The sequence below is a fragment of the Mangifera indica genome, chromosome 1, assembly GCF_011075055.1.
Source record: "Mangifera indica cultivar Alphonso chromosome 1, CATAS_Mindica_2.1, whole genome shotgun sequence".
In the NCBI taxonomy this organism is placed as follows: Eukaryota; Viridiplantae; Streptophyta; class Magnoliopsida; order Sapindales; family Anacardiaceae; genus Mangifera; species Mangifera indica.
Window position 1 is genome coordinate 7,504,943 of NC_058137.1, and position 18,402 is coordinate 7,523,344.

An 18,402-nucleotide genomic window follows, 5' to 3' on the forward strand; every position below is an offset into this window, starting at 1 on the left:
CAATGTTCAGTCGGTAGGATTCAAAGAATTATTAACACTTATTTGTAAGTTTTGAACCCTTTTTCAATGTTATATATTATATTGAAATAAAGGAGTTATTTTCTGTTTTCTTTAATTTATTAACAATGAAATTACAATTTCCCTTTTATGCTATTAATTTCTTAAAATAAAATTCTAATGATATATTAGTTTATATAAGGAAGAATTTATTTTAAAAAAGGTAAAAAAAAAACTTGTTCCTATATAAGGTTCAAAGTAATTTAAAATTTTTTTTCCGCTAATTTTTTAAAATTTAAATATATTAACTCATATATTAAAAATATTTAAAAATTAAATCTCCTAATCAGAGAAAGAAGATTTGGCAGGGAATTACAAATGTCAATGTGTATGGCATATGTCTCTATTCAGTATTTAAATGCCCTTCATGATCTAATCAGACAAGATAGGTAAAAGGACGGTCCGTTAGGTAGGTGCATTAATAGCTGTAACGTTCAACACTGCATTTAATATCAACCCAAGCATCTGTTTGATTGAATTATATACATACCTGGGTTTCAGAGCTGTATGTATGGTATCACTGTATTTGTAAGCTGAAGAAAAAAATGGAGGAGATTGAAGATAGCATAGCTGATCTCAGGACAACCTACAGAAGTCGAAAGACCAGAAGCGTTGCCTGGAGGAAAAATCAGCTTCGAGGTTTGATAAAACTGGTTCAAGATAACGAACAGAAAATTGCTAAAGCGCTCTATCATGATCTAGGAAAGCATCCTGCTGAAGTTTATCGTGATGAGGTAAACATTTGTATATATTCATGTCAATAGGATGAATAAATCATTATAATTTGTGGAGTCAGGTCAAGTGATTATATAACTTGTGATATAGATTGGAATAGTTAAAAAATCAGCAAACCATGCCTTGAGTTGCCTGGAGAAATGGATGGCCCCAAAGAAGGTACGAGTTCTGTAATTTCTTTATGGCTTGAGCTTTTCTTTTTAATATATATATTAATCAGTTTGTGTTTCGGTGCACAGAGTCGATTACCATTGCTGTTCTTTCCGGCAAGTGCAGAAGTACTATCCGAACCACTTGGAGTGGTTCTCATATTCGCCTCTTGGAATTTTCCCATAAGTGAGTTTAATCAAATATGGAATTCATCAAATTGATGTAAAACATTAATGTGTGTACACACATGTATGTGCGTATGTATATACACACACATATACACTTATGTTCATATGTATGTGCGTATGTATGTATGTATGTATACGTTCGTATGTATGTACGTGTATATATATACACACACATATATATTATGTTTTTTCTGTCCTCATTTGAAAATATGTATTGTTGGAGTAGTATGGTCATTTTGTTGTTTATTATATTAAATGGAAGTGTGAATGAAATAATGAGACATAAAAGGTTTTCTAAGGTGGTTCAACACATTGCTTGTCTAGGAAGTCGATGTTCTTGTAGGGATTAACCATTTAGAGTGATTAGGGTCCCAGGTTTTGCCATAGGGGCGACATTTTTAATAATATCTTTTAGGCTTAAGTTAATGGGTACACACTGAAAGTTGTCATTGTTATTTGCACACTCTCGGTTGACAATTTCTATGATATAAGTAAACATTTGCATGTGAATGATTGATGTTTAACAAGGCGTGAGTTATTATCTACATGAAATTGACTAATCATCCTATCGTGAGTTTGGATTTATATTTTGCGCATAAACACTATTTAGTTCTGAATTATGCATCTAAAGCAAGTTTATTGCACGTAGATAGTTGTCTGCACATTAAGGAATGGTGTGTTAAGGGTGTTAGCAAAACTACTTGAGGTGGGTAGGTCTCTTCACTCCTAACATCAAATACATGCCACAAGTTGACACTATTGTAGCGTAAGTTGTTTATTCTTAGTGATCCAAATTCTACACCTTGAAAGTCATGTATACACTGAGTTTGGTTTTTTTTATGACGTGAGTTATTTATACACTGTATTAGCATGCTTGTGGGGGTATGATCCTCAAAGGTCTTCCTTGATATCTTTTCGTGGGGAATCTTGAAAAAGATATTCCATTTGAGATGCGTTTATACACTGTATTAGCATGCTTGTGGGGGTATGTTAGAGATTGACGATGTGCAGTTAGTTTTGGTGAGAGCCCTCCTTCATGCCATATTGTTGATGTGTTTTTTTGCCACCAACTGAAAGTACACAATATTGAGCGCTGCGTAAGATAGACTATGATAGTAATGATTGGAATTGTTGGATCATTTGGTCATCGATTATATTAATTGCAAGAAACAATAAGATAAATAAGACATCAGCGAGTTTTTGATATGGTTCGGCTCACAGTTTGGTAGCTTACGTACACAGTTATATTATTTTTCAGAGAAGTGTTCTCGCAGAGTTTATGTGGTGATTATAAAAGGATTGTCCTGAAAAGACTTAATTATCTAGAGCATGAGACTATTTGTGTTTTTTTGAGGGATTCCTCATCGGTCTTCTCCCTTCTTTTTCTCTGTGTTGATTTTTTATATTTATAAGATGAAGAGTTAGGGTTAAAATCTTATTTATGACATTCAACTTTATATTCAAAATTAATTTTCAATTCCATTTCAACAAGGATAAAATAATTGATTGATTCCAATTTGGTATGAAGTTATTGTTTTTTTACATAGACATGAGATAAGGATGAAATTTAATCTCGAAAGTTGTTGCTTTTGGGTGAGGGGTTGTTATCCCTAATCAAATGGTCAATTTAAAAATTGATATACTTGGTCAATTTGTTGCTTGGTGTCGTTCTATGAGTTTGGATATGGATTAGTTTTACCATATAACAATATATGCATATATCTTTCAAGTACAATCTTGTTACGAGCTTAAACAATATTGCCAAACACTTTCATTGGTTGAAGTTCCATAAACATTTTTATCTACTCAACATGATGCCACAACCTATTTGACCGATTGCAGCATTCAGAGAAACTTTTGCATATGATTCATTGATGAATAATGTTATGTAAATTCTGTTTTTAGGGTGGGTTCAATTTCCATACACCAAGGCCAATTTGATGGAGAATGTCAATCTCCTTACTCCACTTAAATTTTATCCTGTTTCCTATCTGTATTGTATCATACTAAAGTTTTCTGCTAATACATGTAGGAATGATATTCTTTGGATGCAGCTCTAGCATTAGACCCATTAATAGGAGCAATAGCTGCTGGAAACACAGTGTTGCTAAAACCTTCAGAGCTAGCCCCGGAATGTGCCTCTGTTCTACAAGAGATCATCCCTATTTATTTGGATTGCAATGCCATCAAGGTCATCAATGGTGGAGCTGATGTCGGCGAGAAACTACTGCAACAGAAATGGGACAAAATTTTCTTCACAGGTATAGATGATTTCCCAAATCTGCAATTCATGAATTTAACACATTATGTCCACTCTCACAGATGGAATATGTGCTATGCACAAACTACCATTTCGTCAAATAATCATTGACCTCAACCAATGAAAGTGAGATGCACAGAAGTAGTTTGTTAATCAGCACAAAATACTGGGCTGAGGAATTTCAGAACTATAAAATTTTGAATTTTTTATGAATAAATCTTCAGGGAGTGCAAGAGTTGGTCGCATTGTTATGTCTGCAGCTGCTAAACATTTAACTCCTGTCACTCTAGAGCTGGGTGGAAAGTGCCCTGCCGTCATTGATACTCTGTCCAGCCTCTCAGATATAAAGGTAGTTTTCACTCACTATTTACTTCATCTACAATGCTCTAAAGGCTTTTAGAACAACCTGTGGACCTTGAGTGAAAGCATGATAGTGAATTTAAGATTTATCATACATGTAGTGTGCTAAAAAACATAAATAATGAATGCTGATGTATGAACAGAGAGGCAACATGATCTTTAATTAGTTTCTGATCAATTTGATTTTATTTGCTATTGTTATTGTTGTAATCTTAAGGTAATGGTCAAAAGAATTGTTGGTGGGAAGTGGGCGGCTTGCAATGGGCAAATTTGTATTGGAGTGGATTATGTACTTGTTGAAAAGAAATTTGCTTCCACTCTGGTATAACATTCCCTCAACTAAATTTTCCCTTGTTTTTTTCATAAAACACAAACCTTAGATTTACATGTATAATTTTTATTCTTTGGTAGATTGATTCACTCAAGAGAACAATCAAGAAATTTTTTGGTGAAAGCCCCAAAGATTCAAAAAGCATTAGCAGAATTATCAATAAAAACCACTTTGACAGACTGAGCAAACTTCTTAAAGATCCTCATGTTGCGGCATCCATTGTTCATGGCGGTTCATCAGATGAAAAAAAAATGTAAGTGATTCTTATGGGTATTGCGAGCATATAAACATTGTTAACCATGTTTACGTATTGGAATAGCTGTAGTCAACTAATCGCTGGTCTTCCGAAGGCACAAGAAAACTAAGTTTATATGACTTATATGATATCTTTAGTTATTGTGTTGCTTTATATTTGCAATCTTTAATCTAAATTTGAAGACTTCCAAATGGTCTGGTTCCGATAAATAGGCCTTATTTCAGTGCAATCTCTGAACAGGTTCATTGAGCCTACCATCTTGTTAAATCCTCCACTTGATTCCGAGATCATGACTGAAGAAATTTTTGGTCCACTGCTTCCCATAATCACAGTAAGAAATAATCTGATCTTCTGTTCCTACCGGAAGTTTTCGACATCATATTTGCTTTGTAAACGAAGTGATTTTCCTTTTTGTAACAGTTAAATAACATTCAAGAAAGCATTGAATTTATCAATTCTAGGCCCAAGCCCCTTGTCATCTATGCCTTCACCAAAGATAAGACATTCAACAGACAAATTTTATCAGAAACATCTTCAGGAAGTTTATTATTTAATGACACCTTGGCTCAGGTACTGCTCTGCTTCTGCTTCCCTATTTTGGAGTACTTCGATAGTAATTGTGATATTTAACACAAAAGTTGAAGAAAATTAACGCAAATCCTTCCCAAATTGTTGTTGTATTTGCAGTATACAAGTGACAATCTACCATTTGGAGGTGTTGGGCAGAGTGGATTTGGAAGGTACCATGGGAAATACTCCTTCGACAATTTCAGCCATGAAAAAGCAGTGATGCAGAGAACCTTCTTCCTTGAAATGCAGCCAAGGTATCCTCCTTGGAATGATTTCAAGATGAGTTTCTTCAGATTCGCATACGATTTCGACTATTTCAACTTATTGCTTCTACTGCTTGGGTTGAAAAAGTAGCGTACTGCCTATTTAGGTCTTCATAGTATAAGAGTCAATGTCAATGGATGACATTGAATCCGGAACAAGAATAACACACTAAACTTTTGTGTGGAGAGACCAATTTAATGGTGAAAAATTTGGTGACTGAGATACCTGTGTTTGATATTATCTATTATTTGTACTGTTTGATGCTTCATATTATATTCGATCCCTACCATATTTTATAACAATAATAAACACCCAGACTAGACTCTTCAATGAATAAACATGCGCATGTTTGGAGAGGGCTCGGCAAAAAAATATAAAAAAATTTTTTATTATAAAATTATGTATATGGGTTTTTGATATACAATTTTAGCATACAAATAATGTGGTATCATTTAATTAGATGATAACATATTATTTGTATATAAAAAATGTGTATACATAATATTGTTCATCTTTTTATCGGGAAGTTACGCACATCCACCGGCGGCACATGCACCAGAGGCAACCCAAGACTCCTTTTAGTTTTGGTTTTGGAAAAGTTTACAGAGGCTTAAGATCCTGGCGCTCTGACGGCCTGTTATAGAAGTCCGTTGCGCTTTGCGTATGGGAACGGCCGTCCATTACCATAATGCTTCTGCGCCACCGTTAGCCTATTAAATTTATCACCTACACAACAAGTCCAATATCCCAATCCATGTTCCCTTTGTCATGAGATTACGACCGGATCTTGTATTGAAACGCGTCGCTAAGAATACAAGCTTTCAACAAGCAGAAGAAAGAAAAACCAAAGCAAGAATTGAAGGAATTGCCGCCTCCTCTGCCTGAAAAGCCAGAACCACCCGGGGATTGTTGTGGAAGCGGATGCGTTAGATGCGTGTGGGATGTGTATTATGAGGAGCTCGAGGCGTATAATAAGCTTTATAAAACCGATTTCATAAATGCCATACCCAATTAAGCCCTATGTATGTATTTATTTAATTTTTTGTACGTTGTAGTTGCCAAAAGGCTGATATGATTTATTATGTGGTGCAATTTGTTGATCATTGGTTGATTTCCCATTTGAGGAAATTGGTTGTTAAGATGCTTTTGTAAACTCATTTATCTACAATTCCCCCACAATTCGCCTTTACCGGAAATTGGTGATCGGAACTCCATCTACTCCAACAAGATTGTCATTTTCTCCACCGGTTTGTTGGAATTCTTTCTGTGTATTTATTTATGCTTTTGATTTTATGATCCTGAATTGGACGCTTTATGGTATAAGAAGGCAAGACTTTGTTTTATTGCATAGCCTTATTTGAAACAACCTAACAGTGACTGTTACTGCAAAAATTATGCCTTGATTTGTTTGAAATTCAAAATAGTTTGTGATATTCCTGTAGGATGAAACTGATAATGGTGTTTATGTTTTCATTTATTCAAAATTCGGGGATGAAAACAAACTTCTATTTGAATTCATTGACTGTTGTGTCAAAATTCATTGCTCTTTGTATCCTCCTGCCTCACATCACATGTGAATTTTCCTACAGATTGTGCCTTTTCTTTTGTGTTTTTCCTCAGATACTGCTTTGCTGTGCTACATGAGCGGACTTTTGTTGTGGAGCTTGACCTTGGAATGCAAGTCGCTTTTATATGTTACCGTCTCGTCTTCTGTTTTACCAATATTTTTGTGAGCGGTCGGTCAGTTGCAGAAACTACTTAGTATCAGTTAATGAGACAATACGGTGTCATGATGTGAGACAAAAACATCTGATCAAAAGCTACATATGGGGATTGACAAATCACTCCTAGAGTCTATCTAAGATACATGAGTTAGCCAAGAGAGTTCAAAATGTAGCATCTCTCATCCATGAATGAAAAACTTTATATTTGGGGAAAATGGATTTGTTATATTACAAATTTGGGTCTGGAAAAATAATTTGTTGTAGTGATTAAGAAATTTTGAGTTGGTGGGATGTTAAGACTTAATTATAATAAACAATAATAAATAAATAAATAATTAATTAAGATAATATTATATTAGAATAAAATATATAATTAGGGTAAGATATTTAATATCAAGATAAAATTAGAATATTATTTATAAGATTAGGATAATATTTATAAGATAATATTTAATAAAAATATTATTAAGATAATATTTAATAAATTATATATAAAAGGGAGTAAGTATTGAAAGAGGAGAGAGATTATTGTTATTTGGGTTTTTTGAGTTTTTGGGAGGAAAAGAGAAAGATACTTCTATTTACCTTCGAAAATAGTTGACACCTTTTGTTGTTCACTATACTTATTTTAATTTATAATATAAGTAGTGGGTTTCTATCACGGGACTTATGATAATTTATCAATTTTTGTAATTGGCCAAGTAGTTTCTCTAGTTTATTTTGTGATACAGAATTAAAATGATATGCTTATCATGTATTTCAGTCCTAAGATATCTTTATTGTGCAATCTCAATCAAAACGAATCAGGAGTACAGGTTAATTCAAGAACAAGGTAAAATAGAATGTTTCACTCTATTTGAAGGGATATCTGACCTAAAAGTCTAAATAGAAGATCTTTTTGATTGCTTACCTGGATTATGTAATTAGAAAGAACTATTTGAGAGCATATGTTCTCTACATTTAATTCTTGCAAGTCAGATCACCCAGCCCTTTTGTTTGGCTGGCAATGATGCATTCATTTTACCTTAACGTCAAGTTTGAAATGACTAATACCTAATTTATTTGGTTCCATCCAAGATACATGTGCACTATAGTGGGAGAATTAATATGCATTTACAGATTTTATTTTCCTTGTTGAATGCCTGGGATTTTTTTTGAAATTATGAAAATCCTTTTAAGGTTGTTCCAGTTAACATTTTTTGAACATTTTATGTCATCCATTTTCTTCTAAGTATAGATTCAGTGAAGTCCTATCTATACCATTCAACAAAGGTTAGAAGTGCTAGGCTTTACTTCCAGGTCTGACTATTCTATCCACCTCTGCCATTACAGGGACGATACTACTGTTATAAAGCAAACAAATACAGTTACTCATCAAGCTTGAAAAAAATGAAGGGGAACTATTTATAATCAATAATTTGTACCTCTGCTTGAGTTATGAGAAAAGAGGATCAACTTGAAGGAGATCATAGGAATGTGGATATGTGCTGAAGTATTCACACTAGTCATGATAGATTCCAAAGGGACAAAGCTCATAGACTATGGGAAGTGTATCTATCAGTAGCATATGCGTTCAAAATATTCATCACCCATGTTAAAGTTGTGACACTTTGCTTGTCACAATAACAAGTTTATTTAATTTAATAAAAATATAAGTGATGGTAAACTTTAAGTGTAGTTTATGATCAAGTATCTCAATAGTTATAGGAGTTATGGTTTGAAGAATTAATTTATGCATGAATGCTAGTGTAGTGGGTTTAGTGGGTGTGGGAGTTCTACTTTTAGAAGTCAATGGTTGTGAGAGTTACTTTTTGTAGTTCTATGTATTAATGCTTTAGAAATGAAAATCTCAACCCTTTTGCCTTATTTCTTCTCTTAAAAATTTGTATAAGTTAACAATTCGTATTAGAGCTTTCAAGTTCTTAGAGGGACTTTGAGAAAAGAGAAAACTAGCAAGCTTTCCTCCAAAAATAAAAAAAAAACTTGAGAGATCAATCATAGCTTTAGGTGGTGTTTTAGTAGCTTCAATTCCTATTTTTTTAAGAAAAAAATTATCCTGTTTGGGTTGTGAAAATGAAAATATATTTAAGAGAACTTGACCTATGATAAGTAGTAGAGACAGATAGAGATTCTCCTCCACTTAGAGCCAATCCCACAATAACACAGATGAAGCACAATATAGAAGAGTCAAACAAGAAATTCAAGGCCTTATTATGCCTGTAAGCAATATTGTCTAAAGCTATTTTTGACATAATCATTGCTGGCAAAACAATTAAAGAAGCTTGGGACAAACTTAAAGAGAAGTTTTAGGGTAGTGATAAAAAACGCAGATGCAAGTCTTGAATCTTTGAAGGGAATTTGAGCTTCTCAAAATGAAAGATTCTGAGGCAAATAAAAATTATGCAGATAGCCCCTTAAAAGTGTTTAATAAAATTAAACTATTGGGTGAAAAATTAACTGATAGGAGAATTGTAGAGAAAGTATTAGGTAAAGATCTCATCCCTTGAGGATTCAAGAAATCTTAATCAAATTACCTTGCCAGAATTGGTGAATGCCTTACAGGGACAAGAGCAAAAGAGATCAATTAGGCAAGAAGAAGCTATAAAATGAGCTCTCTTGGCTCAACAAAAGGGAAAAGCTCCATCCACTAGTGAAGAGAAAAAATAAATTAGTGGATAAAAAGATAAAGAAAAGAATTTCAAAAGGCCAAAAATAGAGGCAAAAAAGAAAAATACAAGCCATGTATTCATTGTAACAAGAAAGGACATTCACCAAATTGGTGTTGGTATAGGCCTAATGTCCAATGCAAAATTTGTAAGCAATTTGGACATGTTGAAAAAGTATGTAAAAGTCAATGTGATAAACAGGCACAACAAACATAATTTGCTGATAGTGGTCAACAACAACAATAAAATGAACACTTGTTTGTCACAACTTGTTATGCAACAAGTAACAACCATGAAGCTTGGCTCATTGATAGTGGATGCTCAAATCATATGATATCTGATGTAGACATCTTTGTTGACATGAATAGAGGTTTCTTTTTTAAAGTGAAAATGGGAAATAGAGAATTGTTGGAAGTGGAAAACAAAGGCATAGTTATCGTCAACACTTCGAAAGGTACCAAACTAATTTCAGATGTCTTATATATGCCTAAAATTAGTCAAAGTCTTCTTAGTGTCCCTTAAATGCTTGAGAAGAATTATGTTTTACAGTTTGAAGACAATGTATGCAAAATTACTAATCCAATTGGTGTTGAATTATTTACTATCGAACTGAAGAATAAAAACTTTCCTATCAATTGAAAGTAAACTAAAATACATGCTTTAGTTGGTTCAATTGATGAATCATCTTTTTGGCACAAGAGACTAGGCCATTTTAATTATGGTGCCTTAAAATATATGCATGATAATGGTCTTATACAAGATTTACCTACTATTCATGATTACAAAAGTGTGTGTAATGTGTGTCAGTTTGGAAAACAATAAAAAATGTTTTTTTCCTATAAATCAAGCATGGAGAGCATTTGAAAAGCTACAATTGATCCACACAGATTTGTGTGGACCTATGAAGACACTTTCACTCAATGATAACAAATATTTTTTATTATTTATTGATGACTGTACTAGAATGTGTCAAGTATTTTTTCTAAAATAGAAATCTACAGTATTTGAAGAGTTTAAAAAATTCAAGTTTTTTGTTAAAAATCAATGTGGAAGAAAAATTAAGGTACTCAAGTAAGACAATGACAGTGAGTATACCTCATTGCAATTTAAGAAATATCTCCAAGAGGTAGGAATTTATCATCAATTTATTGTCACTTATACTCCATAACAAAGCAGAGTGAGTGAATGAAATAACAAATCCATAATGGAAATAGCTAAATATTTATTGTTTGAAAAAACTCTTCCAAAGCACTTTTGGGCTGAAGTAGTTAATACCCTAGTGTATCTCCTTAACATGCTTCCAACTAAAGCCTTGGTAGGTAAAACTCCATTTAAAGCTTTGTTTGGAGTTAAACCATTAGTAACCCATCTCAACATTTTTGGATGTGTGTGTTACATTCATGTACCGGAGGCTAAAAGAGATAAATTGGAAGAAAGAGTCATGACCGATGTGTTCTTGGGATATAACAACAGTAGTAAAACATATAAAGTATTTGATTTGCAAACATAGAAAGTTGTTGCTAGAAATGTGAAGTTCAGTGAAATTGAGACTTGGGATTGGAGTAAGAAAGTTATAGAGCCTAAAAAAATGATTTAATTAAAAGGAATCGTCCCCATGAGCAAGATGTAAATAAGGTATGTGCTGAATCAGAAAGTGACTCTGAAGATGCAATTAGAGGCATAAGATTATAAACAAAAATTTATGAAAGATGTAATGTTGCCTCTTTGATTGAACCTGTCATTTATGAAGAAGCAAGAAATTCACATGAATGGATAAATGCAATGCAAGAGAAGTTATGGATGATTAATAAAAATGAGACTTGGAAATTGGTTGATAGACCTGACAATAGAAAAGTTATTAGCTTGAAATAGGTTTTTAAAATCAAAATGAAAGGCTACATATAGCAAGCAGGTGTTGATTTTTTAGATACATTTGCTCCAGTAGCAAGGTATGATACTAACAAACTTCTCTTGGCACTTGCAGCTTAAAATTCTTAGAAGGTATTCCAATTAAATGTGAAGTCAACTTTTCTTAATGGTTACTTGAATGAGGAAATTTATGTTAAACAATTTGAAAGGTTTATTGTCACAGGCCAAGAAGATAAAGTCTATTTGCTTACGAACTTGTATGGCTTAAAACTAGGTTGAATTCAAAGTGAGCTTTTTCGGGCTCAAAATGACTTGACTCGAACGAGTCCGAAATGAGCCTTTTATAAATGAGCACGAATACGAATACAAGTCTAAGCAAAAATCAGAAAACAAACACAAGTCTGAACCCGAACAGGGTAATACTTGGCTCGATGAGTCGAGTTTTGCTTGCTAGTTAAATCATAAGCTTGCTGGCCTTTTATTGATGCATAAAAAAAAACGTCACCGTTTGGGAGCAATTAAACTAAACTAAACCAAAAAAAAAAACCTAACATCTTTTACTTTTCTTCATGCCATTTCTCCAAAACTGTTGTCGTCGTGTTTAGACTCTCTTCGACTCCTCTATTCACTCACAGTTCAAACATTGTTTAGCCATCATGACTACAACATCGTTCAGTCGTTGATGAGGTTTATCTTTGTATTTTGTTTTCTCTGCTGCACAATAGCTTTTGGCCTTTCTTTTCTGTCATTTCTCTGGTGGTTCTCTACTCTAGTAGCAAGGTTACTTAGTCCCGTTCATCAAGAGGGATAACTTTTTCAAACTATAATTTAGTGAAACATTGTGTTCAGATCTGGAATTTATTGTTCTTAGATTAATGTTGAATCAGAAAATACACATAAATATTCACTGTTGGAGAGTTCTTTGAAATAGTTAACATTGCATATGAAATTTGTTTGACTAGTGATTGACGTATAAGTATTCATAAATACTACAGTTTCTGCCATTGATGCACTTGAGTTTGAATTTGCATTTTCTTAAAATATACATTGTAGTGATGGAGGTGCAGTGGTGCATCTTAATGGGTTTTTGATGTTGCCAATTCTCTTGATTTAGTCATTGAATATGTAGGCATTTATGAATGGGGTGCTGAACATCCCATCTCCTCACCTATACATTGCCATTAATTAGTTTGATGGATCATAAAATTGTAAATTGTTCATGCCTTTCTTTTATGGGTGTCATTCATATGGAGATATAAAAGACAAGTATTTTGCTAGTCCTTTGTCATCAATTTGCTTGTTTTCCCACATGAACCTTATTTTCGATCATGTGTACACTTGTCATTTCTATTTTGTTATTTGTATAATTTTTTTAAAAATCATTTATACTTGTTTCTGCCATTGATGCACTTAAGTCTGAATTTGTATTCTCTAAATACACACATTATTAAGATTTTAAAATGACTCTTCCTGTCAACTCTCAGATAGATTTTTAGTTTTCATTTACTTAAAATAAATCTGCTAATATTCCATTGAAATTACAAGGATGATTAAATAAGAGCTTAAATTTCTAGATTTCAGTATTGATAACTCAAAATATGGTTATGAAAACAGTTTATTTGTTATCCTTTCAAAGTAAACATAAACTGGGAAGAATAGTCAATAGCAGCAAGAAAATGACAAAAAGAGTGTTGTTAATGATAGCAATTTCAAAAATGAAAAATCATACCTCAATCAAGTTAATATAGAAATATATATAAAGTATAATTGACCAAATGAACAAGCTAGACCAGGAAAACATGAAATCATAAGTTAAACCAGAAAGGTTGTATTTAAGTCCATCCACTTGAAAACCAATTAATTACCACTTACTAACATATTAGAGCATGTTGCACTTTCTAGAAGATAACACTAAGGAATCACAATAGATGCTAACCACAAATTTAGCAAATATGGACAACACAGATGTTTGAAAGTGTGCGAGAAAGGTGCATCATAGTGTGTTTATGAAATTTTCCATTCTCTTTATTCAATGGTCATTGAATATGTAGACATTTATGAATGGGGTGGTATATCATTATATGATTGAGTGATATAACTGTTTTTGCTGTTGAATTATGTATGTTTTGAATATAGATGCACCAAAGAAATATTAGTTGATGTTCCTCTTATTTACCAACTGCAATTGAAAAGAAACATTCCCATTCATCAAGACCAGTAAAAGGGAAGAAAATAGTAATTCAAGGACCTCATTTGCATGATTTTGTAGAGAATGCAAAAGTAGAAACTATATTTACGAAAGATTATGAAATATTTGAAGAAGATGTCAGTGAGCAGGAAGATATAATATTAGATGGGAAATCTAGCTCACTTAGTCCTTTAGTTATCCTACCTAACAAGAAAAAAAAGACCTCTACTGTTTGAGAGTGTTTTCTTAAAGATATGATTATAATGGTAAGGGATGTATGATTTGTTGTATGTAAGTTTTATAATAAAAGGTTAAAACTACAGAAGACATATTCTACAACACGCCTTTATCGTCATATGGGACAATGTGTCAAACGAAAGAAGACAATGGGGAAACAGAGTTCTTTGAGGGGACAAATGTTATTAAACTTTCAACCAACAGAAGGAAATTACCTAGTCCCTTTTACTCCACCTATCGTGAGACCGAACGCAAAATATAATCACGATATGGTATGTGTTAATATTTAAGTAACTTGTTTGGTTATTTTCTATTAATTTCATACTAAGTTGTGTTAAAATAATTCACTACTATCGTGATTCAATATGCAAATCCGCGAGGCATTGGTTCATATGATTCTAATTGATGAATTGCCATTCTCCTTTGTTGAACATATTGACTTTAATTATTTTTGTACTATTCTATAACCACTATATGAGAGAATGGGCAGAAAATAAGTAAAATCTAACTATGATCGAGTTGTACAAGCTAAAGCCAAACAATTGAAATTTTTTTTTAAAGAGTTAAAAAAGATAAGTGTGACAACTGATTTATGGAAGTCAGATGCACAAAACATTGAATATATGGTTATAACCGCATATTGAGAGGATTAAAAATGGACATTAAATAAAGGCCAAAGGACTATTTCCCACCCAAAGTATTTACTTTTCTCAAGTTTCCCCCCATTAACTTTGAAAATACCATTTTTCCATCTGTGGCCAGTTAAAATTAACAGTTTCAAGGGTAAAATCGTCATTTTGTCTGTATTATTAAAAGTAAACTTAAATTTGATTTTATTTTCCCCCCTAAACCCTAAAAACTAACAATTCCCCTAATCAAAGTTTTAAAAAACTGTATTTTCTCTCCTAGGGTTTTCAATTTTCTGAGTTAGTTTTCTGGCGCTGCTTCTTCCTCTCAAACGACCTTCAAGTGACTCTTCTTCCTCTCTAGTGTGACGTCCTTCCGATGGTTGTCGTGGAAACTATCATGGACGAAGATGAGTCATCTTCGTCAGAGACTAAGACGAATCGTCTTTGTTGACAATAAAGACTCCTCATTGACGAAGACCTTGTCTTTGTCTCTAGACGAAGATGATTCATCTTCGTTAAAGATGAAGACGACTCATTTTTGTCTCAACGAAGATGTGTCAACGACCATACCTAGCATAATCGTTAGAAGGAGGTCGCGTTGGAGAGGAAGATGAGTCATTTGGAGGTCGCTGGAGAGAAAGAAACGACGTCGAAAAACTAACTTTGAAAAATTGAAAACCTTAAGGGTGAAAATGTTGTTTTTTAAAATTTGGGTTGGGAAAAATTGTTAGTTTTTGAAATTTTAGGGGGGGAAATGAGATAAATTTTTTAAGGGTTAGGGTTCAGTTAAATTTAACAGCCCATGGGTGGGTAAATAGTATTTTCAAAGTTAATAGGGGGAAGCTTGAGAAAAACGCATACTTTGGGTGGGAAATAGTCATTTGGCCTTAAATAAATGCATAATTAGATTTGTTCATATGCCTCCCCCAAGAAATGGGGAAACTGTTACGCAGACTCTGTACAATTGCTTCAAAGATTAGGGTATTCAAAATAAGGTAAGGTGAAATTTGTTTATTTTGCTTATCAATGATAAGTGACAACACTTATATAGTTTATAAACATGTTAATGCTATGTTAACAGGTGTTCACCATCACTGTGGACAATGCATTAATGAATGATATGTGTATCAAATCATTGAAGAAAGATTTTATGATGGATAAATCACTAGTTTTTAGGGGAAATTTATTCCACATTAGGTGCACGACTCACATCATCAATCTTCTTTTTCAAAGTGATATTCATGAGATTAAGGATATTATTGATAAAATAAGGGATAATGTGAAATAGGTGCGTGCTTGTGAGGTTAGACAACAAGAATTTGCAAGTATTGCTAAAATTTGTGGGATCAACAAAAGGAAATTGGTCTTGGATTGTCCCACTAGATAGAGCACCATTTATAATATGTTGAATGTGACATTGATTTTTCGAGAAGTTTGACCGTAATGCAGAGCTAAAGATGGAAACTATTTGCAATATTTACTGAATAAGGTTGAATGGAACAAATTGGCTAAAGTTTATGACTTTTTGAGATTTTTTAATAATGTAAGCAAGATTGTATCAGAAACTAACTATCCAACAACTAACTTGTACTTTATGAAGGTTTTCAGAGTAAAAAAGTTGTCAAAAGATAGAGAATTTGATCATGTCATGACGTCAATGGTTAGATCAATGATGGTAAAGTTTAAATAATATTAATGAGAGATTAATCTACTCATGGTAGTCATAATCGTTATGGATCCGAGGTAATAATTTTGATTATTGGTATATTGTTATTATTATTGGTCCAAGCTGATTTCTCGTTATTGTTGGTATAAATTAGAGTTTGTAAACTTTACTTAGCCCGTTTTATATGGGGAATATGATGCAGAGGTTGAGTTGGACAACCTACGCCACATATTGGAAGAATTATATTGTGAGTATGTGGAAATTTTGTCAATAAAGAACTAATATCTCTCTCTTACATCACAGATAGGATCATTTACCTTAAGTATATAATCTCATTATACATAATATTAATTGTCATATTATAACTCTTAAAGTTTTAGATTAATTTTTAGTCATGTATTTTTAATAAAAAAACATTGTAGGAATACATTCCAGTTCTATATTTTCACATGGAATGACAAATGATTTTGATATTATGTTGCAATGGTATGCACATCGTAAGAAAACTCAAGCTAAAGCTGTGGGAAAGTCGAAGTTGATAATGTACCTCGAATCCGATATATTTGAGTTAGAGACATCAGAGGGTGCAGAGACAAAAAAATTTAACATACTTTATTAGTGATCTGTTAATCAAACTAAGTTTTCGGTCTTGTTATGTATGATGACTGAAATTCTTGCAATTCCGATCTCTACTGTCGCTTCAGAAAGTGCTTTTAGTGTTAGAGCTAGAGTGATTGATCCATAAAAGGCATCTCTAGTACCAAAAACTGTAAGTATGCTTATGTGTGGAGGTGATTGGATTCGAGCTAAACATTGGGTAAAAAAACAAATGCAGGTATAACTTTAACTTCATATACTTATTTATTTATGATATTTATAATCAATTTAATAAACCATGTCATGTGCTTTCTTAAATATTGAGGACGCTGATACAGAGATTGATATATTACTAGACACTTAAACAGTCACGTATTGGAGGATAATACAGTGTTCTCATATAAGTAAGAACAAATTATGTTCATATATGTCTTATGATTAAAATTATGCAATTATTTTTATATTTTCTTTCTTTTCTTGTTGATGTTATGGAATGAATAATTTCTCTTTATGCTACTATGAAATTTATTTTAATTCTCATTATCTAGTTAATGCTAAATGTAATTACTTTAACATACGATTTCCTATCTTGTTAATGTTATATTGGGGATAACAAAACAGCTTGAGTTATTGCTTTTATTCTTGAATTTATTTTGCAAGTGTGATGAATTGAATAAGTTGGCTATAGTTTGTGCAAATGCTTGTTGAAGTTTGATTGAAACCATGACATATTATAATTATGCAGGGTTGATTGAGGTTTGACAAAAGGCATGGAAGTAATGGAACCATGACATGGAATATGGTTGATTTAGGTTTGACAAAAAGGCGACTTCATTTTGGCCATTTATTCATGTTTAAGTAATCTATAAACATGTTAAAATTATGCAATTAATGTGTAATACAAACTACTTTATTTTGTATTAATGTCTTTTGAATTAAATATTAAAGAGAAATCTAAAGTTTATGATAAATGATGATAATAGAATGTAATATATATTTTGGCTTAATAATATTCTTTACATATGTATATCAACTTTTGAATTTGAGAAATTTATATGTATATAAACTGTTGAATTTAAGAATAATCCATAATTTGACACGAGCCTAGAATACGAGCCCAAACCTGAGCCTAAAGTCGAGCCAAGCGAACCTGAGCCAGTAGATACGAACCCGAGTTAGGTGCGAACTGAGCATAAACACTTAAATCATAAAGCAAACTGAACATGGACATGTGTTTTAACGAGCTTGACAAGCCCAAATTGAGCTCGAGCCAAACTTAAACGAAAACGAGCTGAACCCTATTTGGGCTCGATTTTGCTTGAATCCACCCTTACCTAAAACAACTCTAAGAGCATGGTACAACAAAGTTGATGAGTACTTCAACAACTTGAAATTTGAAAGAAGCAAAAGTGAATAACCCTCTATGTGAAGAAATCAGGAAATAATGTTTTGATAGTATCACTTTACGTTAAAGACATAGATGAAAAAAGAATTTGAAATGACATATTTGGGAGAGATGTCATATTTTCTTGGCATGGAAATTTCATAAAGTAATTAAGGAATTTTTATATACTAGAAAAATTATGCTTAACAAATCCTAGAATAATTCAAGATGGAGAACAACAAGAGTGTTAGTACTCCATTAGTGTTAAATG

At 32.6% G+C, this 18,402-nt stretch overlaps 1 protein-coding gene across 1 annotated transcript; it reads left to right on the forward strand.

Annotated features, from left to right (window-relative positions):
- Positions 1-527: 527 nt before the first annotated feature.
- LOC123227700 (aldehyde dehydrogenase family 3 member F1) lies at positions 528-5,411 on the forward strand. The gene is made up of 10 exons (XM_044652811.1): positions 528-791; positions 883-951; positions 1,032-1,128; positions 3,185-3,391; positions 3,615-3,739; positions 3,968-4,072; positions 4,162-4,334; positions 4,578-4,668; positions 4,758-4,907; positions 5,025-5,411. The coding sequence occupies exons 1-10, from the start codon at positions 603-605 to the stop codon at positions 5,259-5,261; spliced, it is 1,443 nt and encodes a 480-aa protein (XP_044508746.1). The 5' UTR covers positions 528-602; the 3' UTR covers positions 5,262-5,411.
- Positions 5,412-18,402: the final 12,991 nt, after the last annotated feature.